The following is a 19,832-nucleotide window of genomic DNA, read 5'->3' on the forward strand; positions in this document are numbered from 1 at the left end:
GTGAATGCGGTATCTGTGACGGGCTATGTTCTGTGGTCAAGCCTGCTAATGTATTAATTAGTATGTTCTCTAATGGAGTAATCTTTCAGGTGGCATCAACTTTATTGGCACTCGCATGACCTCTTACCTTCAATCATGCTGAGTCTCACTGAGATCTTGCACAGCCTACGTTCCAACCTTATGGCAATTTGGGGGGTGAATGCATCTTGACCAGACCATAGGAAAGCAACTGTGTGAGAGGGGGAGTTCCATTTCATTGATTAAGTACACAAAAGGCTAGCTACTTTGTACCTGTACGGCAGTAGTTCGCTGCCTTGAGAAGAGTAGACACTACGAGGACCGCCACGAAACGCTCAGTTCGACGTCCATGTTGGGCGGACTCGTTCAAGAAAGGAATGGAAAAGAGAATGGAGGTCGGCATGCGCGCAGTCAGGCTGCGCGTCAGCCAGAGGTAGTGCGTGCAAGGCCTGATGCAAGGCTCGCACGACAGCGGCAGCAACGTATCATCCATGCACACACATTTACCAAGCACCAGGAGCGGCGGCAGAAGGAGCCTCATCGGCAGTGGATCCAGTACCAGCATCGGCAGAGAAGTCGGCAGCATCAGAGGTGAAAGCGGTATCCGCGGCGGCCACATCGTCCTCATCGTCCTCATCGTCGGATTCGTCGTCGAAAACAGCTTGGCCATCCGCAGGAACAAATTCAGCCAGGAAGTCCGGGATCTCGCACTTTTGCTCGAGCAGAATGTTGACGAGGGCAGAGGCGATGTCCTGATCACGCTCGGCGTCATAGAACGAGGTCGCACGACCTTCGTTACCGATGCGACCGGTCCTGCCAATTCTGTGGACGCATTCGGTGATGCCACCATACGCGGTGGACGGCAAGTCGAAGTTAATGACGTGCATAATGCCTGCGACGTCGAGGCCGCGAGCGGAAACGCCAGTCGCGACCAGGATGGGGATTTCTCCATGACGGAAGGCGCGCAGGGAGAACTCGCGCTCACGTTGACCTCTGTTCGAGTGGATGGCAGTGACAGGCAAGTGGCGCTGGTAGAGGTATGCGTCTAAGGCGTCGACAGTGTGCTTTGCGTTGCAAAAGATGAGTGTCCTCACTTTCGGCCCGTCGAGCAGAAGGTCGAAGCAGGCCTTCATCTTCAGGTACCCGGCAACGTTGATGACGTCTTGCGTAATGTTCATGTGCGTTGAGCCAGGACGACCCACGGCCAGACGGTAGTGATCGGAGGTCAAGTACTCACGGGCCACCTTGCGAATCTCTTTGGGAAACGTCGCAGAGAACATCATGTAGACGTGGTCGGCGTCCTCATTGGCGTCGCCGCCACCCAGAATCTTCGACATCTCCGTCTCCCAATCCCCATGAAGCATCTCATCTGCCTCATCGATGATGGTGTAGAGAACACGAGACATAGAAAGAACTTCAGGCCTGTTGATGAGGTCGCAGAGACGGCCAGGGGTCGAAATCAGAATGTCCGCGCCTCTGCTGAGCTGGTCAAGGGTAACACCCATGTGCTGACCACCGCAGGTGAAGACAGGCCGCAGCATGCTGCGATAGCAAAAGCGGCGGCATTCATGGAAGACCTGCGCGGCCAATTCCTGCGTGGGAACGACAATCACCACGATTGGCTCGGCCTTCACGCGGTGATTACGGACGTCACCACTGGTGGAAGAAAACTTCGGGCGCGGAGCGCAGACCTGCTTCGCCTTGCCCATCAGGCGAGAGATGACTGGAACCAAGTACGCAGCTGTCTTGCCTGAGCCTGCCATAGGTGTCAGTAGGAGCTTGTAACAAAACGCGCAGGAGACGTACCAGTCTGCGAAACGGCGACCACATCATTGCCAGAGAGCACGGCTGGGATGGTGTAAGCCTGGATCGCAGTGGTCCTGTTCCAGCCGATCTTGTTGGTGATGGTGTCGAGCACTAGCGGGTGCAAGCCAGCGGCGGCGAACTGGGAACGAAGTCAGTAATAGATCACCGGTGAATGGACTATGGGATGGCTTACGGTGCGGACATGGAAGAGCTTGAGAGGACCTTCCACTGAGCAAGGCAGATCAAGATTGTCGAGCTTTTCTCCCTCGCGCGTGCGAAACGGGTCGTTGAAGAGTTGCTTCTCCAGCTCCGGCTGCTCAGGGCCAACCTCGCCATATTCATCGTCCCACTCGTAGACCGCATGGTGCTTCGCGTGCTCGGCGAAGGCGTCATCGTGAGTTTGGTGATAGTTCATGTTAGAGGGAACCGCGCTCCAACCAGCAGCCTTAGCCTTCTCACGAAAGGCTTCATCTTCCTCAACGGTCATGTTGCCAGCGAGAGCGGTGACCTGCTCGATTGCGGCGTCGTCATTGGCGTCAGTCTCGATATGACCGGCGTGGTCGAGATCGTTGGTCGCGGCAAAGTCACCATTGGCGCTGCCGTTCTGATGGTAGTCGGCCATCATGAAGGTCTTGCAAGCTGTGCAGCGAGAGCAGGGAGCTTGTGCGAGGGCGTGAGAGTGGCTTCGAGGCAGATAGAGGCCACAGTGCAGTGGGCGGCGTCAGGGAGGGATGGTGGTAGAAGAAGGAGGGGGGAGGGAGGTTGGAAGCGGGAAAGAGAAAGTCTTCAGGGCGCTGAGCAGGTTTAGGCAGCCATTTGGCAGTGAGTGAGGAAGGCGCGCGGAGCGAAGCCGCGAAATGTGCATGTGAAGGAAGGAGCGACCCCGGTGAGCCCGGCCACGCTGCGAAACAGGCTTCACTGGGCTCAAGGTCTGCCTGAGATGCCAGAGTGAGGCCTTGAGGTTGCATGTGAAGCCATTGAAATAAGGTAGGTATGCTGAATGAGGATGGCATGTGTGTTTCAGGCATCTTAATGGCACGTGATCAGCGTGAGGCAAGGTGAAACCAAGTCGAGCAGGCAAGAGGGGTGAGATCGTGGCGGTATCGCGGTGTTGTGGTTTGATCAGAAGTAAGCGAGGCGCAAATGCTATCATACTCATCCTTTTCATACATTTTCATTAACGTCGTTACATCCAAGTGCTGGAGACTCGGCCTCTTCTCAAAACGACCACACGCCTGCCATCTTCGCCCAGTCCGCCTTCTCGTACTCTTCCCTGTCCATGTCTGCGAAGACGCCCTCTCTGTTCTCCCAGTCGCGCTTGCTCCCTTCCTGTAGCGCCTCGCTCAAGGCTTCGGCGTCTGCAGACGTGGAATTGCTATGCCAGTGAAGAGACTTTGTCACCCGCACAACCCTCAGCCGCGGCAGGGTGCATTCGTCTAGGGCGATCATGATGTCGATGGGACTGATCTTGTCCTCAACATTGGGATGCCCGGAGTTTGTGAGCTCGAGAGTGTGTAGGTGTTCGTGCTTGAGCGGGTTGCCGTAAGGAGGGTGATGCGAATTGTCCACGCCGGCTATGAGCGGCTCGCGGAAATGGCTGAAATGGCCCTCGTCGAACATAGCAGGAGTGATGTAGTCAACGCTGATGCTGAGCTTCTTGATCTGCGGCAGGAGGAACAATATGTCGTCCATTGCGTGCGCACTTAAACGTGGTAAGTGGGCGATTCTGACGTACACGAGGTTTTGCAAGGGCTGGACAGCGACTCGTAGGAGATGACTGACAGCGTATCCCTTCGCGAGCGGGCAGTGCTCGATGTTGATGCTACGGAGGGTCTGCGGAAATCCGACGACACCGTGAAGGAAGTGTGCGTCGATGCCACCGCTGAGAGCAAGGTCTTCTAAATTGGGAGGCCAGGCAATTGCGGTGCCATTGTGGTGCACCCCGAAGCCGGATGACCTGGGAAGCCGGAAGCTATGGAGGCTTTCGAGATGAGATACCGTACGAAATAACTCGGGCAGCGGAGGAGATTCGGATACCAAAGAGAGATCTAGCGAGCGAAGCTTGTGGCATTTGGCCAGAGCCGGTAGGCAATTCACCGCGAAGGATGCCTGGGGCGCGCGGAACTCCTCCAAAGAGTCTTTTGTTCTCCCCAGCAATCTTGCTGTGACACTCTTGCTACCCTGATGTACCAACCGGCTCATGTCCAGCACCTTCACTAGCTTCGACAACGGGCTCTTTCGAACGTGCAGGTTGATCGACGGACATATTGACTTGCAGAACTTGTCAAAGTTGCTGCCGTAGAGGTCCGGGTACCGATACAGGTAGGGGACAGCAGCGCTGTACCATTGATGGGAGAGACGGCAAACGGCTGCTAGCGAGTACTGGCTATCGGGTCCGCGGGCGAGGTATTCAAGGATCTGAAGGACAACCTCATCGGGGAGATAGATCGGCTCGGTGGTCCATGTGTTGCTCGATGTCCCATCTTCGCCCCTGTGCGGTGAAGAGGCAGGTATGTGAACATCGACATCCTTGTTAATGCCCTTGCTCTTGCCATAGTCGAGTTGGACCTTGGCCAGGTTGTCAGCCATCATGATGTCCCAGTTGGACTGCTGGTCCAACGCCATGACTGCCGAGCGCCACTGCTGAGCAATGCGGCCCGAGCTGTTCTGGGAAGCGTTATGGAGACTGACCCGCATGCATGGTCAGCCGTTTCAAGGTAGCGCGTATCCACGGAACATTGCCACGCCCTTCGGTTGCAGGAGGATAGAAGCTTGATGCGCCAGCGTTGAAGTTTGAGGTATGACGCTCGCTGTTGCTAGGATCGGCACTTGGGCGGACGGCCCGAGCGGGCGCTAAAGCATCGCTCGGGACAACTGCCAGCCACGCGCAAACGCCGAGGCTCCCCAGACTTTTGGGCGCGCGCTGACACCTCCTCCGCCTGGTGTTCGCTGCCCAAAGCACCAATGTGTGCTGGACGATTGCACGCAGGTTCGGACGGCAGCACAGCAGCGCCGTACACCGCCAGACACGTAGCACGAGCTCCACGTAGGTATCCATCTCCCCATACCGCTATCTTGCCGCAGCCACGTATGCCGGCCGCGAAACGCTGCTATATTTGCCATACCCACCCGTCCAGCCTCCTCCCAGCCTTCGCGGCCGCTGGTCTGCAGCCACCCATTGACCGCTGCGCCCATGTACCATGACAATGTCTTTCTTCCACTCCAGCACCCCGGAATCGCTCTCCACTTCCTCCAGCACTGTTGCTAGACACGGTGTCTGAGTGAGGGCGCAATGTCTTTCGCTAATCCGCCACCGAGCGCCCACGACAGGCTTCTTGCCATACGCAACACAAACGGTACGCGCAACCGCATAGCTTTGCCACCAACTATTCAGGCACTGACCCAGGTAATTTTGCAGTTTCAAATCCCAGCATAGTACACAGACGGTCAGAGCAGTCCATCACCGCCTCCGAAGACTACTATTCCCTCTCGCCCTCTTCCTCCTCATCCACCACCTACATCCCTCGTCACGTCAACGACCCTTCCAATCCAGCACACTCCGAGGCAACCATCATCCGATACTCGACACCGCCCTCTCGGTACCGCACTCCAGCACAGTCACGCGAGCAACTCGTTCAAGTAGATGACGGCACCCTTGGCCCGGCGCCGCTGAGAGGCCTCGGGCAACGACGACAGAGCGCCGACAGCTCTAGCTCAAGGGAACGACAGCTCGCCATGCCGGCACCACTCAACTTGCGAAGCGACAGCGGGCTTCGAAGAAAGCCTGTACCGAGTACTGTCATGGAAAATCCGAATTCACCCATCCAAGCTCAGAGCTCCGTTGTCGCCGACCGCAGCCACTTCAGCTCGCCACCTACTCCAGGACCACATGACGAGCAGTATGTCCGCTTCGCTCTCGACCAGCTCACTAGAGACGAAGAAGTGAGAGGCTCGAAACGGTATGGCAACTCGGAAGGACGCGGCGTACACGCCCTCTACCCGGTCACTGGCGGAGTATCACAACCGCTTTTGCAACCAACGCCGAACGCCCCCATCCACAGCAACGAGAGCCGAAGAATGACGCCTTCTGGCGTGCCACCTCTCATCACACGGCATCGTTCCAAGGCCGAGCAGATTTTGGGCGAAGACCCGACGTTGGATGACGAACCGATTTCGCCAGAAATCCCTACTCGTAGTCCACATCGGATATCGACGCCGCAGTTTCTCGGCCGCGAACCGTTAGCCACCCCACAAGGACCCGACGTCTTTCTCCCGTGTGCGGCCGACTCTTCAAGGCCACTGCATTTCTTGCCTGGCATATTGCGTCCTGGAAGACTTGGGCTTTTCATTGCACTGGTCTTCCTGTACTTGGTCGCCCTGATCTTCACCGCAGTCTGGTCTGTGGTGAACACAGGGCTGTGGGACTACACTGGCTTTGGCAAAGGAAGATATTTTGTCTTCAACTATCTGCCGACTCTCCTCGGCACCGTCCTGCTTCTTTGGCTTTTCCAGATCCAGATTGCAGTGGCCCGCATCTCCCCTTTCCTCGCGCTCAGCTCAGCATCGCAGCGCGCCCGCGAAGAAGGTGCAGACCTGCCGCTGTACAAAACGAACTTCCTGTTGCCTTCGCTTTCGCACTTCCGCGCAGGCCAAACGATGCTCGGCTTTTTCGCGATCGTAGCATGGCTCCAATTGTTCACACTGCCGCTTCTGGCTTCAGCGTTCAACGTGTACTTCGCTGGCTCCCCTGACACTGGCGAGTGGAGATGGATCGCAACACAAGGTGTCATTTGGCCCGTCATTGGCCTCTACGCTTTTCTACTGATTGCCTCTATTGCGCTTCTTGTGTACTTCATGCGTCTGCGGGAAACTGGCATGAAATGGGATCCTCGCAGCCTAGCGGACCTGATCGTCTTGTTGGAGCGCTCCAACGCCCTCGCGGAAGACGCAGAGCTCAGCGCCGAGACTGCAAGAGTAGGATTGTGGAGGACTAGCCACAGGCCGAACGAGGTTTTCCATGCGTACGGCCTTGCGGGAAGAGAAGTCAGGAAGTACAGCCTAGAAGATGGCAGGATAATGGAGAAGTCCTCAGCTCCGGTGCAGCAGAACACAGGTGTCCTCGTTGACCTGGAAGCCCAAAGGCCGGATACTGGAGCTTCACACGGAGCCTCCTACGAGAAGGAGCGTGACTCCAATGACGCGATGCTGCCACGCCGCACAGACTCATACTCTTCGCTGAACAGCAATTCGCTCATCTCGCTTCCGTGGTATCTTCGCCCGGTGTCAACCTCACTTTGGGCGATCACGGCTATTGTTCTCCTGCTGGCTTTCCTCATCGTCTCCTACCTGCCCTCGACGAGAGTAGCAGCCGGCTTCAACCCTTCCATCCCGGCACCGGTCAACAGGATGGGATACTCAGGCACCAACTTCCTCTACTCCTTCATCCCTGCCGTCCTCGGTGAGCTCTGCCTTCTCACCTGGCTCAGCTTCGACCTCGCCCACCGCCGCCTCATGCCCTTCTTCGCCCTCTCCGAGCCCTCAGGCGAAACAGCCGAGCGCTCCCTCCTCCTATCCTACCACGCCGACCTCCCTTTCCACGCCCCTCTCGTCGCGGCCGCAAACGCACACTACCGCACCGCCTGGCTCGCCATCGTCACCCTCCTAGCCGCCACCCTCCCCACGCTCGCGGGCGGCGTGTTCTGGGCGCAATTCTTCGTCCCCACGCAATCCATCCGCATCTCGGCGCACATGCCCGCCTTCTACGCCCTGACGGTCTTCTTCACGCTCTACGCGCTGTCTCACCTCCTCCTTCTCCCCCTCTCGCCCGCTGAGCGCCGCCTCGCCCACGCCTCCAGCGCCAACAACCCCGCCCGCACCTTCGCCGACGTCCTCTCGCTCGTCCGCCACAGCCGTATCCTCGACGACGTCGCTTTCCACTCGCCCGTGTCCAAGATCGACCTCGTAACGCGCTTGCTCTCCGCTCCCGTCGGCGCTTCGCTCGCGGGCCGCGAGAGCAGGCTCGGTGAGGCGGGCGCGAGTTTCACGAGCCTGGCGGATTCGATCCGTGGATTCGGGGACGCGAGGCAGAGGGCTATTGGGGGCTTGGGCGTGATGGAGATCCCGAGGTATTCGCTGGGGAGGTTCACGGGGAGGAATGGGAGGGAGTTTGGGGGTATTGGGAGGGTGAGGGCTTGAGATCCTTATGGAAGCAGAGAAGGACGCGATGATGATGGCCTCGCTGCTTCGTCAGCACTAACACCACGATTACCACCCCGCCTCACCAAAGGCCAAAGCACCGCGCCCAGCGGCGCAACGGACACACACAACAACCTCGCCCCAAAGGCGAACACAACACAAACTGTACAGCCACCGCATCACGGAGTTCAAGCGGAGCATACAGCAGGAGTCACAACAACGGCCGGCGCATTCTTGGTTTTGCTTTTTTCCTTTTCCAAGCGAAGCGGAACCTGTTTTGGGTTTCTCTTTTTACGATCAAACGGACTTTCACGAGACATTTGGGATCACGATTCGAGGAATGGAACGGAACGATGCATTATGTACAGACTCGAGAAAGAGATTGGCGTTTTCTCTCCACCCAGAGGGAGAGGAAGGGTGTGTATAGAATAGGAGGATAGTAATAGCAAGACGCGCGAGATTCTTGTGCATACCTCACCTACTGCTCGCTTGGTTTCAGTCTGTACGATCGTGAAAATGTGCTCTGCTCGGGAAAGACGCTTGGTGATACAAGCTCATACATGCCAGCCGTAACAGCCTATGTAAAACGCCAGTCGCTATGAAGTATACAAGGATCAAGTGTAGTAATGCCAATCGTTCTCGCCGCTATCGGGCGTTTCCTCCAACGTGACCTTTTTGCTGCTGGCGCTTTGGCCCGATGTGTTCTCGCCACGCTCGCCTATTTTGCTCTTCCCGGCAGGTGCATCGGCGGTGTCCACGATCTCAATCCCTCCTGATCCCGTCTTCTCTCGCTTCGTTTTCCCGTCGTCGACGGGAGGTGTGGTCGCGGCAGGCGCCGCTGGGACCTGCTGCTCCAGAGGCGGCTGAGAAGCAATGGTGGAAGATTCGCCCTGTGGGTTTTCGAGCTGGCTCTCTGCAGACTTGATCTCCGCCTCTTCGAACTGCTTGTTCTGGCGCTCGTGGGGTCGCATGGGTAGCTCAGGCGCTCGTTTTCGTCTCGCGGGTAGAGGAGGCGGCGGCGCTTTCTTTGTGGGACTGGCGTCCTGGTCGACGGCCGCAGTAAAGTCAATGAGATCGTTGTCGTGAGTCCTGAGATCGCGTGTCTTTGCGGCCACGTCGTCATGTTCCTCGCCGAAGTTCTCCCTCCACGGACCGAATTCGTCTTCCTCGACACTGTGAGCGCTGGTGCCATCGCTTGCACGCTTTGCAGCGCTGCTGGTACCCGATTTGATGCTTGCGTTTGTCTCATCTTTCGACGTATCCGTCCGAGCTTGCTCCGCAGCTGGTGGGCGGGTAGGCAGCACGGGTTTCCTCTTCACGCTCCCACCCGCGAAAGCGCTCCCGCCCCAGAGACTAGTCTTCGGGCCGGGTAGAGGCTGGCCGATCGGTGGTAGCGGCTGTCCTCTTCCTACAGGCTCTTGCGGTCCAGGTTTGTGGGAGCTTGGTGGTCTGAAAATTGGCTGTCCTTGCTTGCGGTTTGCGACAGCGTTAAGCGTCCATTGCCTGGCTGCAGATGTCGCGGCCGCGGTAGCGGCGAAGAGCGCCTTGCCGCGGGGTTGACTTGTCTGAGAAGACTGCGTGGATGAGGCAGTGTCCGTTCGTGGGAGAGACTCGTAGCTGGGTGTTCTCGGTAGAGGGAGAGCGGTGTCCGAGACGTTTGGGTGAAGGCTCCCACTGGACTTGCTCCCAGCGCTTCCTCTACGCTCGGCCTCAAGCTCGTTCGGCTCTATACTCAGCAGTGCTGGGTCATCGTCGTCGCCGCCCTCTGCGACCGCTGTCGAAGCGCTCATGCCTGGGCTGCGCGGCGCAGTGTTGTCGTCTTTCCGCGCAGAGCGATCTTTCACTTCCCGAACTGCATCCACTGCATCGCGCTTCGCTGCAGGTTGCGGCGATCGCCCTATCCAGCGTTTCGCTGGCGGTGGGGACTCGAGCCCTCTTACTGCATCAATGTTGGAGCCATCAATGGCTACGCTTGGCGTGGAAGGGAGTGGGGTGGTAAATGAAGGAGATCGGAGGCCTTTCGAGATATTGGTTGCCTTCTCTGCTGCTGCTTGAGCGGATTGTGAGGGTAATGCTGTAGCGGAACGGTGCTTGAGACTCTGGATTTGTTCGCCAGATTGATCCACCGTGACAGGTGTTTGAGCGCCGGAGGTTGTCGCAGACCCACCGCCAGAATTTGGTAGATTCGGCATCGACATCGTCTTTTCGTTTCTCGCGCTCAGCATGTCTTTCTCAGATGGCTCCGCCTGCCCCGTGCCCTGTTCTTCCGTCGGTTCAGGGTCTGGTTGCCAAATTCCGCCTCTGTATGTCTGCTTGTGCGTATCAAAGAATGGCACGTCATCCCAATTCGGCTTGACCAGCGTCTCTCCGAATACCTCGCGGATTCTGTTTTCGATCTGGCGCAAGATGAAGTTGTACGTAATCTGGCGTGAGCTTACGATGGGCTCTACCTTGATCTCCATGTCCGGCATGTTCTCGAAGCAGAACCAGAGTCTGTTGCTTGGAGGTGGTTTCACGCGTACGAGCATGCGGCCCTGTAATCGCTGGAGACTTCCTGCCAGGACAAGGTCGACGGTGCGGACCTTGAAGCGCTGACCCAGATCCAATTTAGCCACGGCAGCAATGACTACTTTGATACCACCGGTGTACTTGACGTCCATAGATAGTATCATGTCGCCAGAAATATGTATGTCCTTGAGCCGTAGGTTCGAGAGAATGGGTCCGGCATCACCCAAGTCAATGCTCTGAACGCTCACGTAAGAGATGAAGGCTGGTTTCGCAACTCTTGAGATTTTCTTCTCAATTTTCTCGCGGACTAGATCTTCAAGAAACGGCGTGCGGTGTAAGGCAAGGAAAATACGGTTTACGAGGGCGTTGAGAGCTCGGGTCTCTGGTGTCAAAGAATTCGAATGGATGCTCGACTGCAGCTTGATCGAGCTCGCAGAGTCCAAAGGTTGAGGCACAGGAGATTCCGGCTGTGCTGCGACAAGAGCATGGTAGAAGTCCTCCTTCTCGGAGCAGTTGGAGCTGAAGAGGTAGAATGGCTTCGGCTGCGAGTGCGTTCCTTGGGTCACGTCGCCACTTGCTGAAGAGGCATGCGGCTTGAGTACGATCGCCGTGCGCTTGATGAAGAGATCCGGCTCCAGCATATTCTCATCGTCGCCATCGCCGTCTGTCAGCGAAACGGAATGGTGAGCCATACTTATGACATGCCGGACCTCCAGCTCAGCTGGCGAATCATATAACATGAGATGGCCGTGTCGGACTACGATATGGAACATGCTACCCACTGGGGCGCTCGGTTTACCTCGAGCTTGTGTGCCTGTCACAGGTTCGTCGGTGTCCGCCAGCGGATTCTTGTTCAGGGCCGTCCGGCTTCGGTCGAACACCGAGCGATACATGCTCTGGTACACTGACATCGACTCTTGACCGGGCGCTTCCGCTTGTCCCTCGCCATTGCCTTGTGACGCGGCATTTGCCCTAGCATTCAAGGTGCTCAAAGCCGACTGGAAGTTGTAGGATCGCAGAACTGCAAACGTGGCATTCGCGGCCCCATCAGAAGAGAAATCGGCCTTGTGCGCGAGCTTGTCCTTTTCGGTATCCACTCCATCTTCAGCTGCCCTCTCTTTAACACTCGTTCCACCTTCATTCTGGGCATGCGGTAGTGTAAACCAGGCGGTTATGGCAATCGTGATGAGCAGGAGCGGGAGGAAGGTGAGTCCGCCGAGGAGGTACGCGGATACGAGGGCTTTGAGGCTCATTGTCCCGCATGTCGCTTGGCCACGCGCATGACACTCCGAAGAACAATGGTGTCAAGGCCCTTTAAGAGAAAAAGATGATTGGTGTCCTAATGCGTTTCGAGTTAAGCACCCAAGACCAGATCAGCCGAAGTCAACAACTGCACGTCATTGCTTGGCGCAGATCCGGAGATGGTGGAGACTCTGCCCATCCATTTTATGTACATCTCGCAGCAGTAGCAGAAACACAGCTGGCCATGCATTCACCCGGGTACTGTTTCGCCATAAGAGGGTGAGCATAAAGCGTATCTCTAAATATATCTGAGGATGCTCACAGCTGAAAGGGCTCCGCGTCTTCTCTCCTCTCCGCTCAACAATGTCAGCCAGACGTGTCGAACGGTCATTCAAGGGCAGAATGGATTGGAACGTACATGGAGGGTGTTCGCCAGCCTCGTCCCAACGCATGTAGCCCTTATGGAGCTGTTGGTCTGCCTGTCAAATGCTGTTGCTTAGATTCACAGCGTGATGCCAATGTGAGCTCTATCACTGCGATGCTACGGATACGCAAGCGAACAGTACAGTCGGGAACCGCATTCTTTGATGGCTCGCAATTGTGACCTATACACGGCTCGAATCCTTTACGTGCCTTTGTCTGACCTGCGTCCTGGCATTATCCAGTCCTACGACCAGGCTCCACAGCGAAAAGCGGCCCCTTCATCATTATGATTATTGCACCCAAGGGCAAGTCACCATTAGACACATCTACAACACCCCAGCCGATAACACACTTCCAGCATTCTAGCTGCTTCGTCATGGCTGGGATTGGCTTCCCCCTGTAGATGACGAGACATGGTAAAGCTTCCAGCGCACGTCTTGCCAGGCGAGAGAGCCATGTTTCGTAACACCTAGCAGACAGACGACAGGCGAATTTTAGAACCACCAGCCGAATAGAAAAGAAGGGAAAGGATTTCCCTTTACGTATGGAATCTGGCCCCACGACTCTGTGCTTGCCGCATTCTCCGCATCCTCCAGAGCTTTGACTTTGCCTGCGCAGATTTTGTGGGCGCCCCATCGAAGTCAAGACAAGCAAGTCTACATGGTTCAAAGAACGATGGTGCTAGTCAGGTCGTCGATAAATTCAGAATACGCCCACCATCTCGTTTCCCTGCGCTCGGCCGAATGCTTGGTCTGCGGAGATCAGATCTGCTTGCGCTTTGACACGTCAGTGGCAGGCTTTCCTTCGTACAAGTCTTGAAGAATCCGCGATCAAGGCCTTCCTTCAATTGCCACTCAATTCTACGGACATGTCTTCCTACGCGACCCTAGTATGGGACGACCGTCATACATCTTCATTTTATGTACGAAGCGGTCGGCAAAAACTCGTAAAGCCACCAGTAGTAGATCTTGGAAGTTTTCAAGCAGCTTGCGACAACAGCCAGATGAGCGCTCCATCACACCCTTTGCATTTGAGAGCTCCGGCTTCACATCTCTCAGCATGTCGGGACAAGACTGCGGCTCTAAGACTAGGGGTTCTTCGCGCCAGGAAGGTCCGCGAGAGGATCTGCTCTATCTTATCTAGAAGTTCGCAATGGTTGGTGACGCATTCTGCGAGCATGTTGCGGTGAGTCACATGGAGCTGTCCTCAACTGCATTGCTATCAGATGGCACGTAGTCGCTCATTCTGCCAGTGTTTTCAGAGTGGCTCGGCGTCCGCCAAAATTCGCGTGAGATTCTCGCGCGAAGAAAAGGCCCGCGTAGATGGGAGCTGGCACGATGGAGATCATTTTCTTGGCGATGATCCACTCTTTGAAACAAAGGCCACGGTCATGATCATCCCTGTCGGGGAAGTGCGGAGATGAGGAGGAGTCGTGGCGCTGACTTGTATTTGCGGGATGGCCAGTAGACGATATATCCACATTCAACAGGACTTCGATCATAGAGTCGGCAGGAAATTGGCACCTATTTAGGCTCACGAATAGGAGAACAAGGTTTCAGATCTGAATTCTGTGGTACGCGGTGGACCCAGAGGATTCCAGGGTGACATAGCGCTAGCGCTATACAAAGCTTGTCTCAACGTCCTCTCTCACGTGCGCACCTCGCTTGTTCAACGAAGTAGACAAAGCATCGCAAGATGGCGAAACAAAGAAAATCTCGCCATTTCGAATTGCCTGGAGAGTATGTGGCCTGTCAGAAATGTGGTTGGCGGTCGGCTGCTTGCGTTCTGGAATGAGACAAGCATTTCAGGACAAAGCCGCATTCCGCGAGCTGAGTGTCATACGGCAACCAATGATCGCCGAAAGCAGGGCGCATGGCAGCAATGTCGCTGTGCCGTGCGTTCTCTGAACGCTTCAGCTAGTCCATTGCTTCGTCGATGACCGGGTCCTTCTTCCCTGTGGCGGCGTCTTGGACTTCACCATCTCCGCTCGGATTCTCGTTTGACCCTCCCGTTTGTGCTTCTTCCCCAGAGCCAGCCTGCTCAAGAATCTCCTCGCGAAGCCCTTCCAAAATCCTGGTGCGCGCTGGTTGCGTCAAGGAGGCCAGATAGCCTTTGGCGAGGCCTTCTTCTTGCTTCTTGCTCAACTTCAGCGTCGTGCTACGCACGCGATTGATCGCATCGTTTTGGGCATTTCTTTCTCTGACTATAAAATGTCAGCATTTTCCCTTTGACCTATTACCAGCCAGACTGAAGCTTACACCATTCGTACAGTGTTTCCAAGTCAACTCGAAGAAACTCCTGGAGCATCTCGAACTCCTCGTCGTTCGGCGGTCCGCGCTTCCTAAACCAATCCTGCAACCAACATTCGTGGTCCTTTTCTGGAAGCAATCTGTGCGTCGTGGATGGTCCAGAGTTGTACACCGTATCAGTCTCGAAGGTCGACTCATCGGTCAATCTATCACGGTTATTTAGCAACTCAGTGGTATGACCGGGTCGTTGGAACTCACGCGTGGACTCTCTCTCGTAACGCTTGAAGCATGGTGAGCTTCTCTTCCACCGGAAAGAATCCAGGATCTTCAGGCGTATTGCTATTGATCGCGCTGAATTGGAAATTCACCAACCCCTCTTGGGCCTCGTTCAAAAGCTTGGCTTCAGCAGCATAAAGCTCGTTCAAGTTCACAAGGTCTTTCACCTGCAATCGAGCATTTGTAGACACGTCGATACGACGTGTTTGGTCCGCGAAGTGTACATTTTCGATAGCTGGCGTAGGGTCTGGCGTTGTGGGTTCACCGAGATCGACGAGCCAGTCGTCCAAGTCAGAAAGGATATCATCAAGAAGCTCGCCGCTTTTCTTTCTGGCTTCTTGCTCCTCAGGGCCCGACAGCTCAAGTAGGACCTCCCAGGTCTGGCTGTGAATGTTCGCATTTCGAGACATCTTTGAGAAGGCTGAGAAAGTCGAAGTTGCGAGGACTTTGTTGCTGGGTCGATTCCTCTCTCCCACTTTCGAGTCGCAAAGGTCAGTCAACTCTCTTATTCAGTCAGTCACATGCATTCACTTGTCGGCGAAGCTTGGGCCGCGAGCGCGGGGCAAAGCGCTGCCTCTTTGGACGCTTTCACAGGCCCCAGCCACCTCAATTGCGCGCCGCACAGACGGTGGGTTGCGATGCCAAGGCTTCCGTATCCCACGACATCCACGAAGCTCTTCGCACCTTCCTCGTGAGCGACAATCTGCACTCGCACTGCCGACATTTTCTTTTCCCCTGTTTCACACACTCCAACACAAATCCAGCACCTTATCTGACCGAAGATGTCAGCCTCGGCTGCGGCGTTTCCTGGCAGCGCGCCGCCGTTGCGCGACAAGAGCATTAACACTCCCCTCGATTTCAAGCTCGTCAAGGAGCTGGACGACGGCAACTGCGTCGTCAGCGTCTCCTTCGTAGCCGCAAGCAAGGCTTGCGGAAACAACCTTGAGCACCTCAAGTCTGCTATGGCGTGAGTGTGTCTCTTCAACGAAATCAAGCTCCTTGCTAACTGTCGCAGTGAGCACTTCAGCCAGCGCCTACAGACTCCTGTTCATCAAGTGGAGTTGAGCATCAACGCTTTTGAGAACAACATCATGGCTACTCCGGCCAAGGAGTGCGTCCTCGAAACTGCCGGCAACTCCGGCACGCTTCCAGCCAGCGATGTCATCTGCGATGAAGATGTGAATGAGAGTGCCTCGAAGAAGGCGCCGAAGAAGGTTCCCCGTCCTCCGAACGCCTTCATCATCTACAGAAAGGAGTGGCACCCAATCATGGTCGCAAAGAACCCCGGAGCTCATAACAACACGATCTGTGAGTCTGCGCTCCCCTCTAATGTCTTCCTGAATTTGACTGACTTCGTGTAGCGATGATCATTGGCAACCAGTGGAGAAACGAAAGCCAAGAGGTGAAGGACAAGTACCAGCAGAAGGCCGCTGAGGCCAAGTACAATCACTCAATCGCAAACCCGGGCTATCAATACCAGCCTCGCAAGCCTTCCGAGAAGAAGAAGCGCATGACGAAGAACAAGCTGGCCAAACTCGCGGCAAATTCTTCCAACGCCCCGGAGGCTGATAACGGCGAGTTCAGTGATGTCCTGGACCTCCCGGACCCTCTGCTCACTTATGATTCCACAAAGAATCAAGTCTCTTTCTTTGCCGGGCACGGAACCGCTGATCAGCTTACTGAGGAGCTAAACGGCTTCAACAACTACATGTGGCCTGACCAACAGCCGGCGAACAACCCGACCCCGGCGACCAACCCGACCATGGCGACCAACCCGACCATGGCGACCAACGTGACCCCGGCTACCAACCTGAACCCGGCGTTCCTGACCACTCAGGCTACTGGCCAGCTCCCAGTCATTCCGGGATTTAACACTACGGCCGCTCAGCCTGCCGGGCAGTTGCCCCTCAACCCAGCTTCTGCGCTCCCGTTCGTTCAGCCTGCTCCTCCGCAGCCTGCTCTTTCGCTGCCCATTCTTCCGGCTTCTATGTTCCCAGCTGCCCAGTCTACCGAGGTAGTCGCTGACCAATTTGGCGTCGACAATGTTCCGTACTACCCGCTCGGCTCCACTGCTTCGAACATGGCTGCTCACAACTCGTACAACTTCTTTGAACTGGATTTCATTGAGGAGCTCCTGGCGTACGAGAATAACGGAAAGGTTGGCAACCCGAAAGGTCACTTCGGTGAAGCCCAAAGCCTTGGTGCGACGCCGCAAAAGCTTCCTCCCCCCAGCGAAGGGTTCCGCCAGACTTCTCTCCATGGTGGGCTTTCCGAGTTTGGCATGAATGCCTTCTTCGACTTCGACAACTATTAGGTCTTTACCTCACCAACATTGAACACGAGTGTCTACGCTGATCATAAAGACGCTAGCCAATGCCCATCGCTCAATGTGCGCAGAAGGACTCCGGGAAGTGACATGCACGAAGCACAAAATTGCAGTGCTCTTAAATAGGACTTTTCAGTACGTAGCTGGTATGAAATTGAAGTCTCCCCTGAGCCGTGATTGAAACCATGACACCCGACTTCGGTCCCTATGCCGTCCTCAAAGATAGTTTTTCTTGAAAGCTACCTATGTAACGTGGGTGTGCACCCATCCAAAAAGTCGGAAGACCCTGACCCACTGCATTTGGGCCTAATAGATCTAAGCCTTGAATCAACCGAGGATCTATGTAATCTAGTCTGCGAAATGACAACTGTTCAGCATCCCCAACACAAAGTTTCCGAGCTCCATCGTCTTCTGGAGTCGCAAAAACCCCGCTGCGCCACGTTCTAAGCCCGTGCGCACTGCGCACGAACATAGGCGGTCCAGTCAGCACGCAAGGCGGAGTTCACATGCTCGAGAACAATAGGACATGAAACAGGGGTCTATTAGTCACGCCCTACCTATTGTCCCAGCCTCCCAGCTATTCACGCCCGGACCTCCTCCAATCACATGGCGCGAAACATCAAAACGTCCTTCACCCATCCTCCTTCCTGCCGTTCTGCCAGTCACTGCACCATATGAAAGTCCCACACCTCCACTCTGTGCCCTTCTCTTTCTGCCCGCTGGGCCCGAGCGGCCGCGCGCACATCCAGAAGCTCCGCCCTTGGTTGCTGCCCTTCTTCTTCGTCTGCATTGACTTGCAGGGCTCGGCGTGGTCTTCGCACAGGGGCGCGACGGGGCGGGAGAAGAGCGCAGACCAGGATTGCGAGGTCGCAGAGCGCGCTTCGAGGTTGTCGAAGGATTGTGTGGGCGAGGGCGGATCGGTGCGTACTGTGCGGGCAGAGGTTGGGGTTGCTGATGTTTGACTCGGGATGGGCGTACTTGGCTCATTAATGTTTGTGGTTCCGGAGGGAGTGGTGGTTGTGCTATCCTGGAGCAGCGTCGATGTGTTCGAGCGTGACCTTTCGCCTGCCCCGGATGTCTCTTGATGATCCGCAGAGCTGTGTCCGTTTTCTTGCGCAGTAGCGGTAGCGGTTTTGCTCGCGCTAGTAGTTCTGGGCTGGAAGAAACCTCGAAGGCTCTGTTGCCCTTTCCCCGTCGAACCGTTCGATGTTGCGTTCCCCTCGGACTTCTGCCGCTTTGCAGCCACTGGCTTGGAGGATGTTGAAGCTTTTCGCTTCGTGTCCGGGCTAGCCGCAGCTGTGTCGATCGTCGAGGGCGGAGCTTTGGTAGCTACTGCAGGCTCTTCCGTCTTTTGCGCTTCGTTTGGTGTTCCTACGGGACTGGCATTGCTAGCTGCTGGCTTTGGCTTCGGCGCCGCAAACATCGACTTTATGCTTCTGCGCTTGTCGAATTCTTGCAGACGCTTTCCAGAAAACGCAGGGATGTCTTGTACTTTCCATTCACGCTTGCGATCCCCATCCACGAACGTTCCGGGTGGGCTCATGATGTCGAGGAGTTTCACATCGCCGTTCTCAGTACTCACAAGATCATGGAAGTCGACGAAGACAGGGCAATGATCGCTACCGAGTAAGCCTTCTTGGATGTTTGCATCTTTTATCCAGGACCGCATAGACTCAGCTACAAGGACAAAGTCGATGCGAGAGCCAAAGTTGCCCGGCCGGGCATTTATCTTCTGCTCCCAGTGTGTGTACATGCCCGCCCTGTCCGGGTGGAAGCCCCTTGTAGTGTCCCAAAGAACCCCTCGTTCCCTGCCTTCGTCTCTTTCTCCAACAACCTCGCCACCGACGAGCAGCTGGTTAAAGATCCTGCGGTTGGGAGTAGAGATATAGTCTTCGTGGCTGATGCCATGTTTCCTCATGTCGTCCGCCGATGAGGCTGTATCCAGCTCATGTCGAGAGACGTTCAGGTCGCCAACAAGCACGACTCGCTTGCCCCTCCGGGCCAAGTTGCGGATTCGGCAGTCAAGAGCACAGACGAAACCATATCGAAAGTCGTCGCGCAGGCCGTTGCTGTTCGCTGGGGAGTAGACACCCAACAGGACGAACGCTGGGAACTCAAGGATGAGACAGCGGCCTTCGGCATCAAGAAGGGCAGCGTCGACGCCGAGCTCGGCGATCTGGAATTCGCTAGGATATCCACCAATGCACTGGTCGTCTGGCAGCTCGCGATAAGGAGTGCCGGAAGGCGAAGGCAACACCCCGAGCAATCCTTCTTCCGCCCGAATGGGAGCGCAGGTTGCGTTCCTTGTGTAGATCCCAACACCGGAGTAGCCTTTCTTGTGCTTCGGCAAGCTAAAGTAGCAGTCCCATCCATCCAGTATCACCATATCATCTCGCAAGTCTTTGCGCTGGATCTTCAACTCTTGCATGACGATGATGTCGCTCTCCAGAATATCGAACATAGCCGGAAAGCTGCGAGCAGCGTTCCATGGTGGATAGGAGAAAGGGTTTCGAATACCGTTGACATTCCTGGAAGTAGATCAATCAGCATATTATCCTTCAGACAGCCCGGTAAGGCGCGTTCCATCTTACCATGTAGTGAGCCTCATTGTTGTGATTTTTCGAGCATTGTCTCGCGTCCACGGTCCCTTGCTTTTCGGCTGTCTGGTGGACACGAGAAATGCTCTCGCGGAACTCAACTCATTTCTCAAGCTGGCTTCTTCGCGCCGCACTTTTCAGAAAGGATCCAGCTGATTCCAAGCGTGGCATCCAGAGGGTCTCATGCCTCTA

The 19,832-nt window shown here is 55.8% G+C and overlaps 6 protein-coding genes across 6 annotated transcripts; 2 read left to right on the forward strand and 4 right to left on the reverse strand.

Moving 5' to 3' along the window:
• Positions 1-230: 230 nt before the first annotated feature.
• Positions 231-2,478, reverse strand: WHR41_08821 (uncharacterized protein). Its single transcript, XM_069377425.1, has 3 exons — positions 2,018-2,478; positions 1,825-1,963; positions 231-1,774 (listed from the first exon to the last, which is right to left on the reverse strand). The coding sequence occupies exons 1-3, from the start codon at positions 2,447-2,449 to the stop codon at positions 522-524; spliced, it is 1,824 nt and encodes a 607-aa protein (XP_069225615.1). The 5' UTR covers positions 2,450-2,478; the 3' UTR covers positions 231-521.
• A 564-nt stretch (positions 2,479-3,042) lies between these two features.
• On the reverse strand, positions 3,043-4,449 carry WHR41_08822 (uncharacterized protein; the record flags this gene model as incomplete). Its single annotated transcript, XM_069377426.1, has 1 exon — positions 3,043-4,449. The coding sequence occupies one exon, from the start codon at positions 4,447-4,449 to the stop codon at positions 3,043-3,045; it is 1,407 nt and encodes a 468-aa protein (XP_069225623.1).
• A 349-nt stretch (positions 4,450-4,798) lies between these two features.
• WHR41_08823 (uncharacterized protein) lies at positions 4,799-8,019 on the forward strand (the record flags this gene model as incomplete). The annotated part of the gene is made up of 2 exons (XM_069377427.1): positions 4,799-5,180; positions 5,243-8,019. The coding sequence occupies exons 1-2, from the start codon at positions 5,117-5,119 to the stop codon at positions 8,017-8,019; spliced, it is 2,841 nt and encodes a 946-aa protein (XP_069225586.1). The 5' UTR covers positions 4,799-5,116.
• A 614-nt stretch (positions 8,020-8,633) lies between these two features.
• On the reverse strand, positions 8,634-11,780 carry WHR41_08824 (uncharacterized protein; the record flags this gene model as incomplete). Its single annotated transcript, XM_069377428.1, has 1 exon — positions 8,634-11,780. One exon carries the CDS (start codon positions 11,778-11,780, stop codon positions 8,634-8,636), a length of 3,147 nt encoding a protein of 1,048 aa, XP_069225619.1.
• Positions 11,781-14,200: 2,420 nt separating this feature from the next.
• On the forward strand, positions 14,201-17,031 carry WHR41_08825 (uncharacterized protein; the record flags this gene model as incomplete). Its single annotated transcript, XM_069377429.1, has 4 exons — positions 14,201-14,404; positions 14,464-15,684; positions 15,733-16,025; positions 16,079-17,031. Exons 2-4 carry the CDS (start codon positions 15,500-15,502, stop codon positions 17,029-17,031), a joined length of 1,431 nt encoding a protein of 476 aa, XP_069225585.1. The 5' UTR covers positions 14,201-14,404; positions 14,464-15,499.
• A 127-nt stretch (positions 17,032-17,158) lies between these two features.
• On the reverse strand, positions 17,159-19,816 carry WHR41_08826 (uncharacterized protein). Its single transcript, XM_069377430.1, has 2 exons — positions 19,635-19,816; positions 17,159-19,571 (listed from the first exon to the last, which is right to left on the reverse strand). Exons 1-2 carry the CDS (start codon positions 19,649-19,651, stop codon positions 17,675-17,677), a joined length of 1,914 nt encoding a protein of 637 aa, XP_069225621.1. The 5' UTR covers positions 19,652-19,816; the 3' UTR covers positions 17,159-17,674.
• Positions 19,817-19,832: the final 16 nt, after the last annotated feature.

The sequence above is a fragment of the Cladosporium halotolerans genome (genome assembly GCF_011745625.1).
Source record: "Cladosporium halotolerans strain TM138-S3 chromosome Unknown Sca49, whole genome shotgun sequence".
In the NCBI taxonomy this organism is placed as follows: domain Eukaryota; kingdom Fungi; phylum Ascomycota; class Dothideomycetes; order Cladosporiales; family Cladosporiaceae; genus Cladosporium; species Cladosporium halotolerans.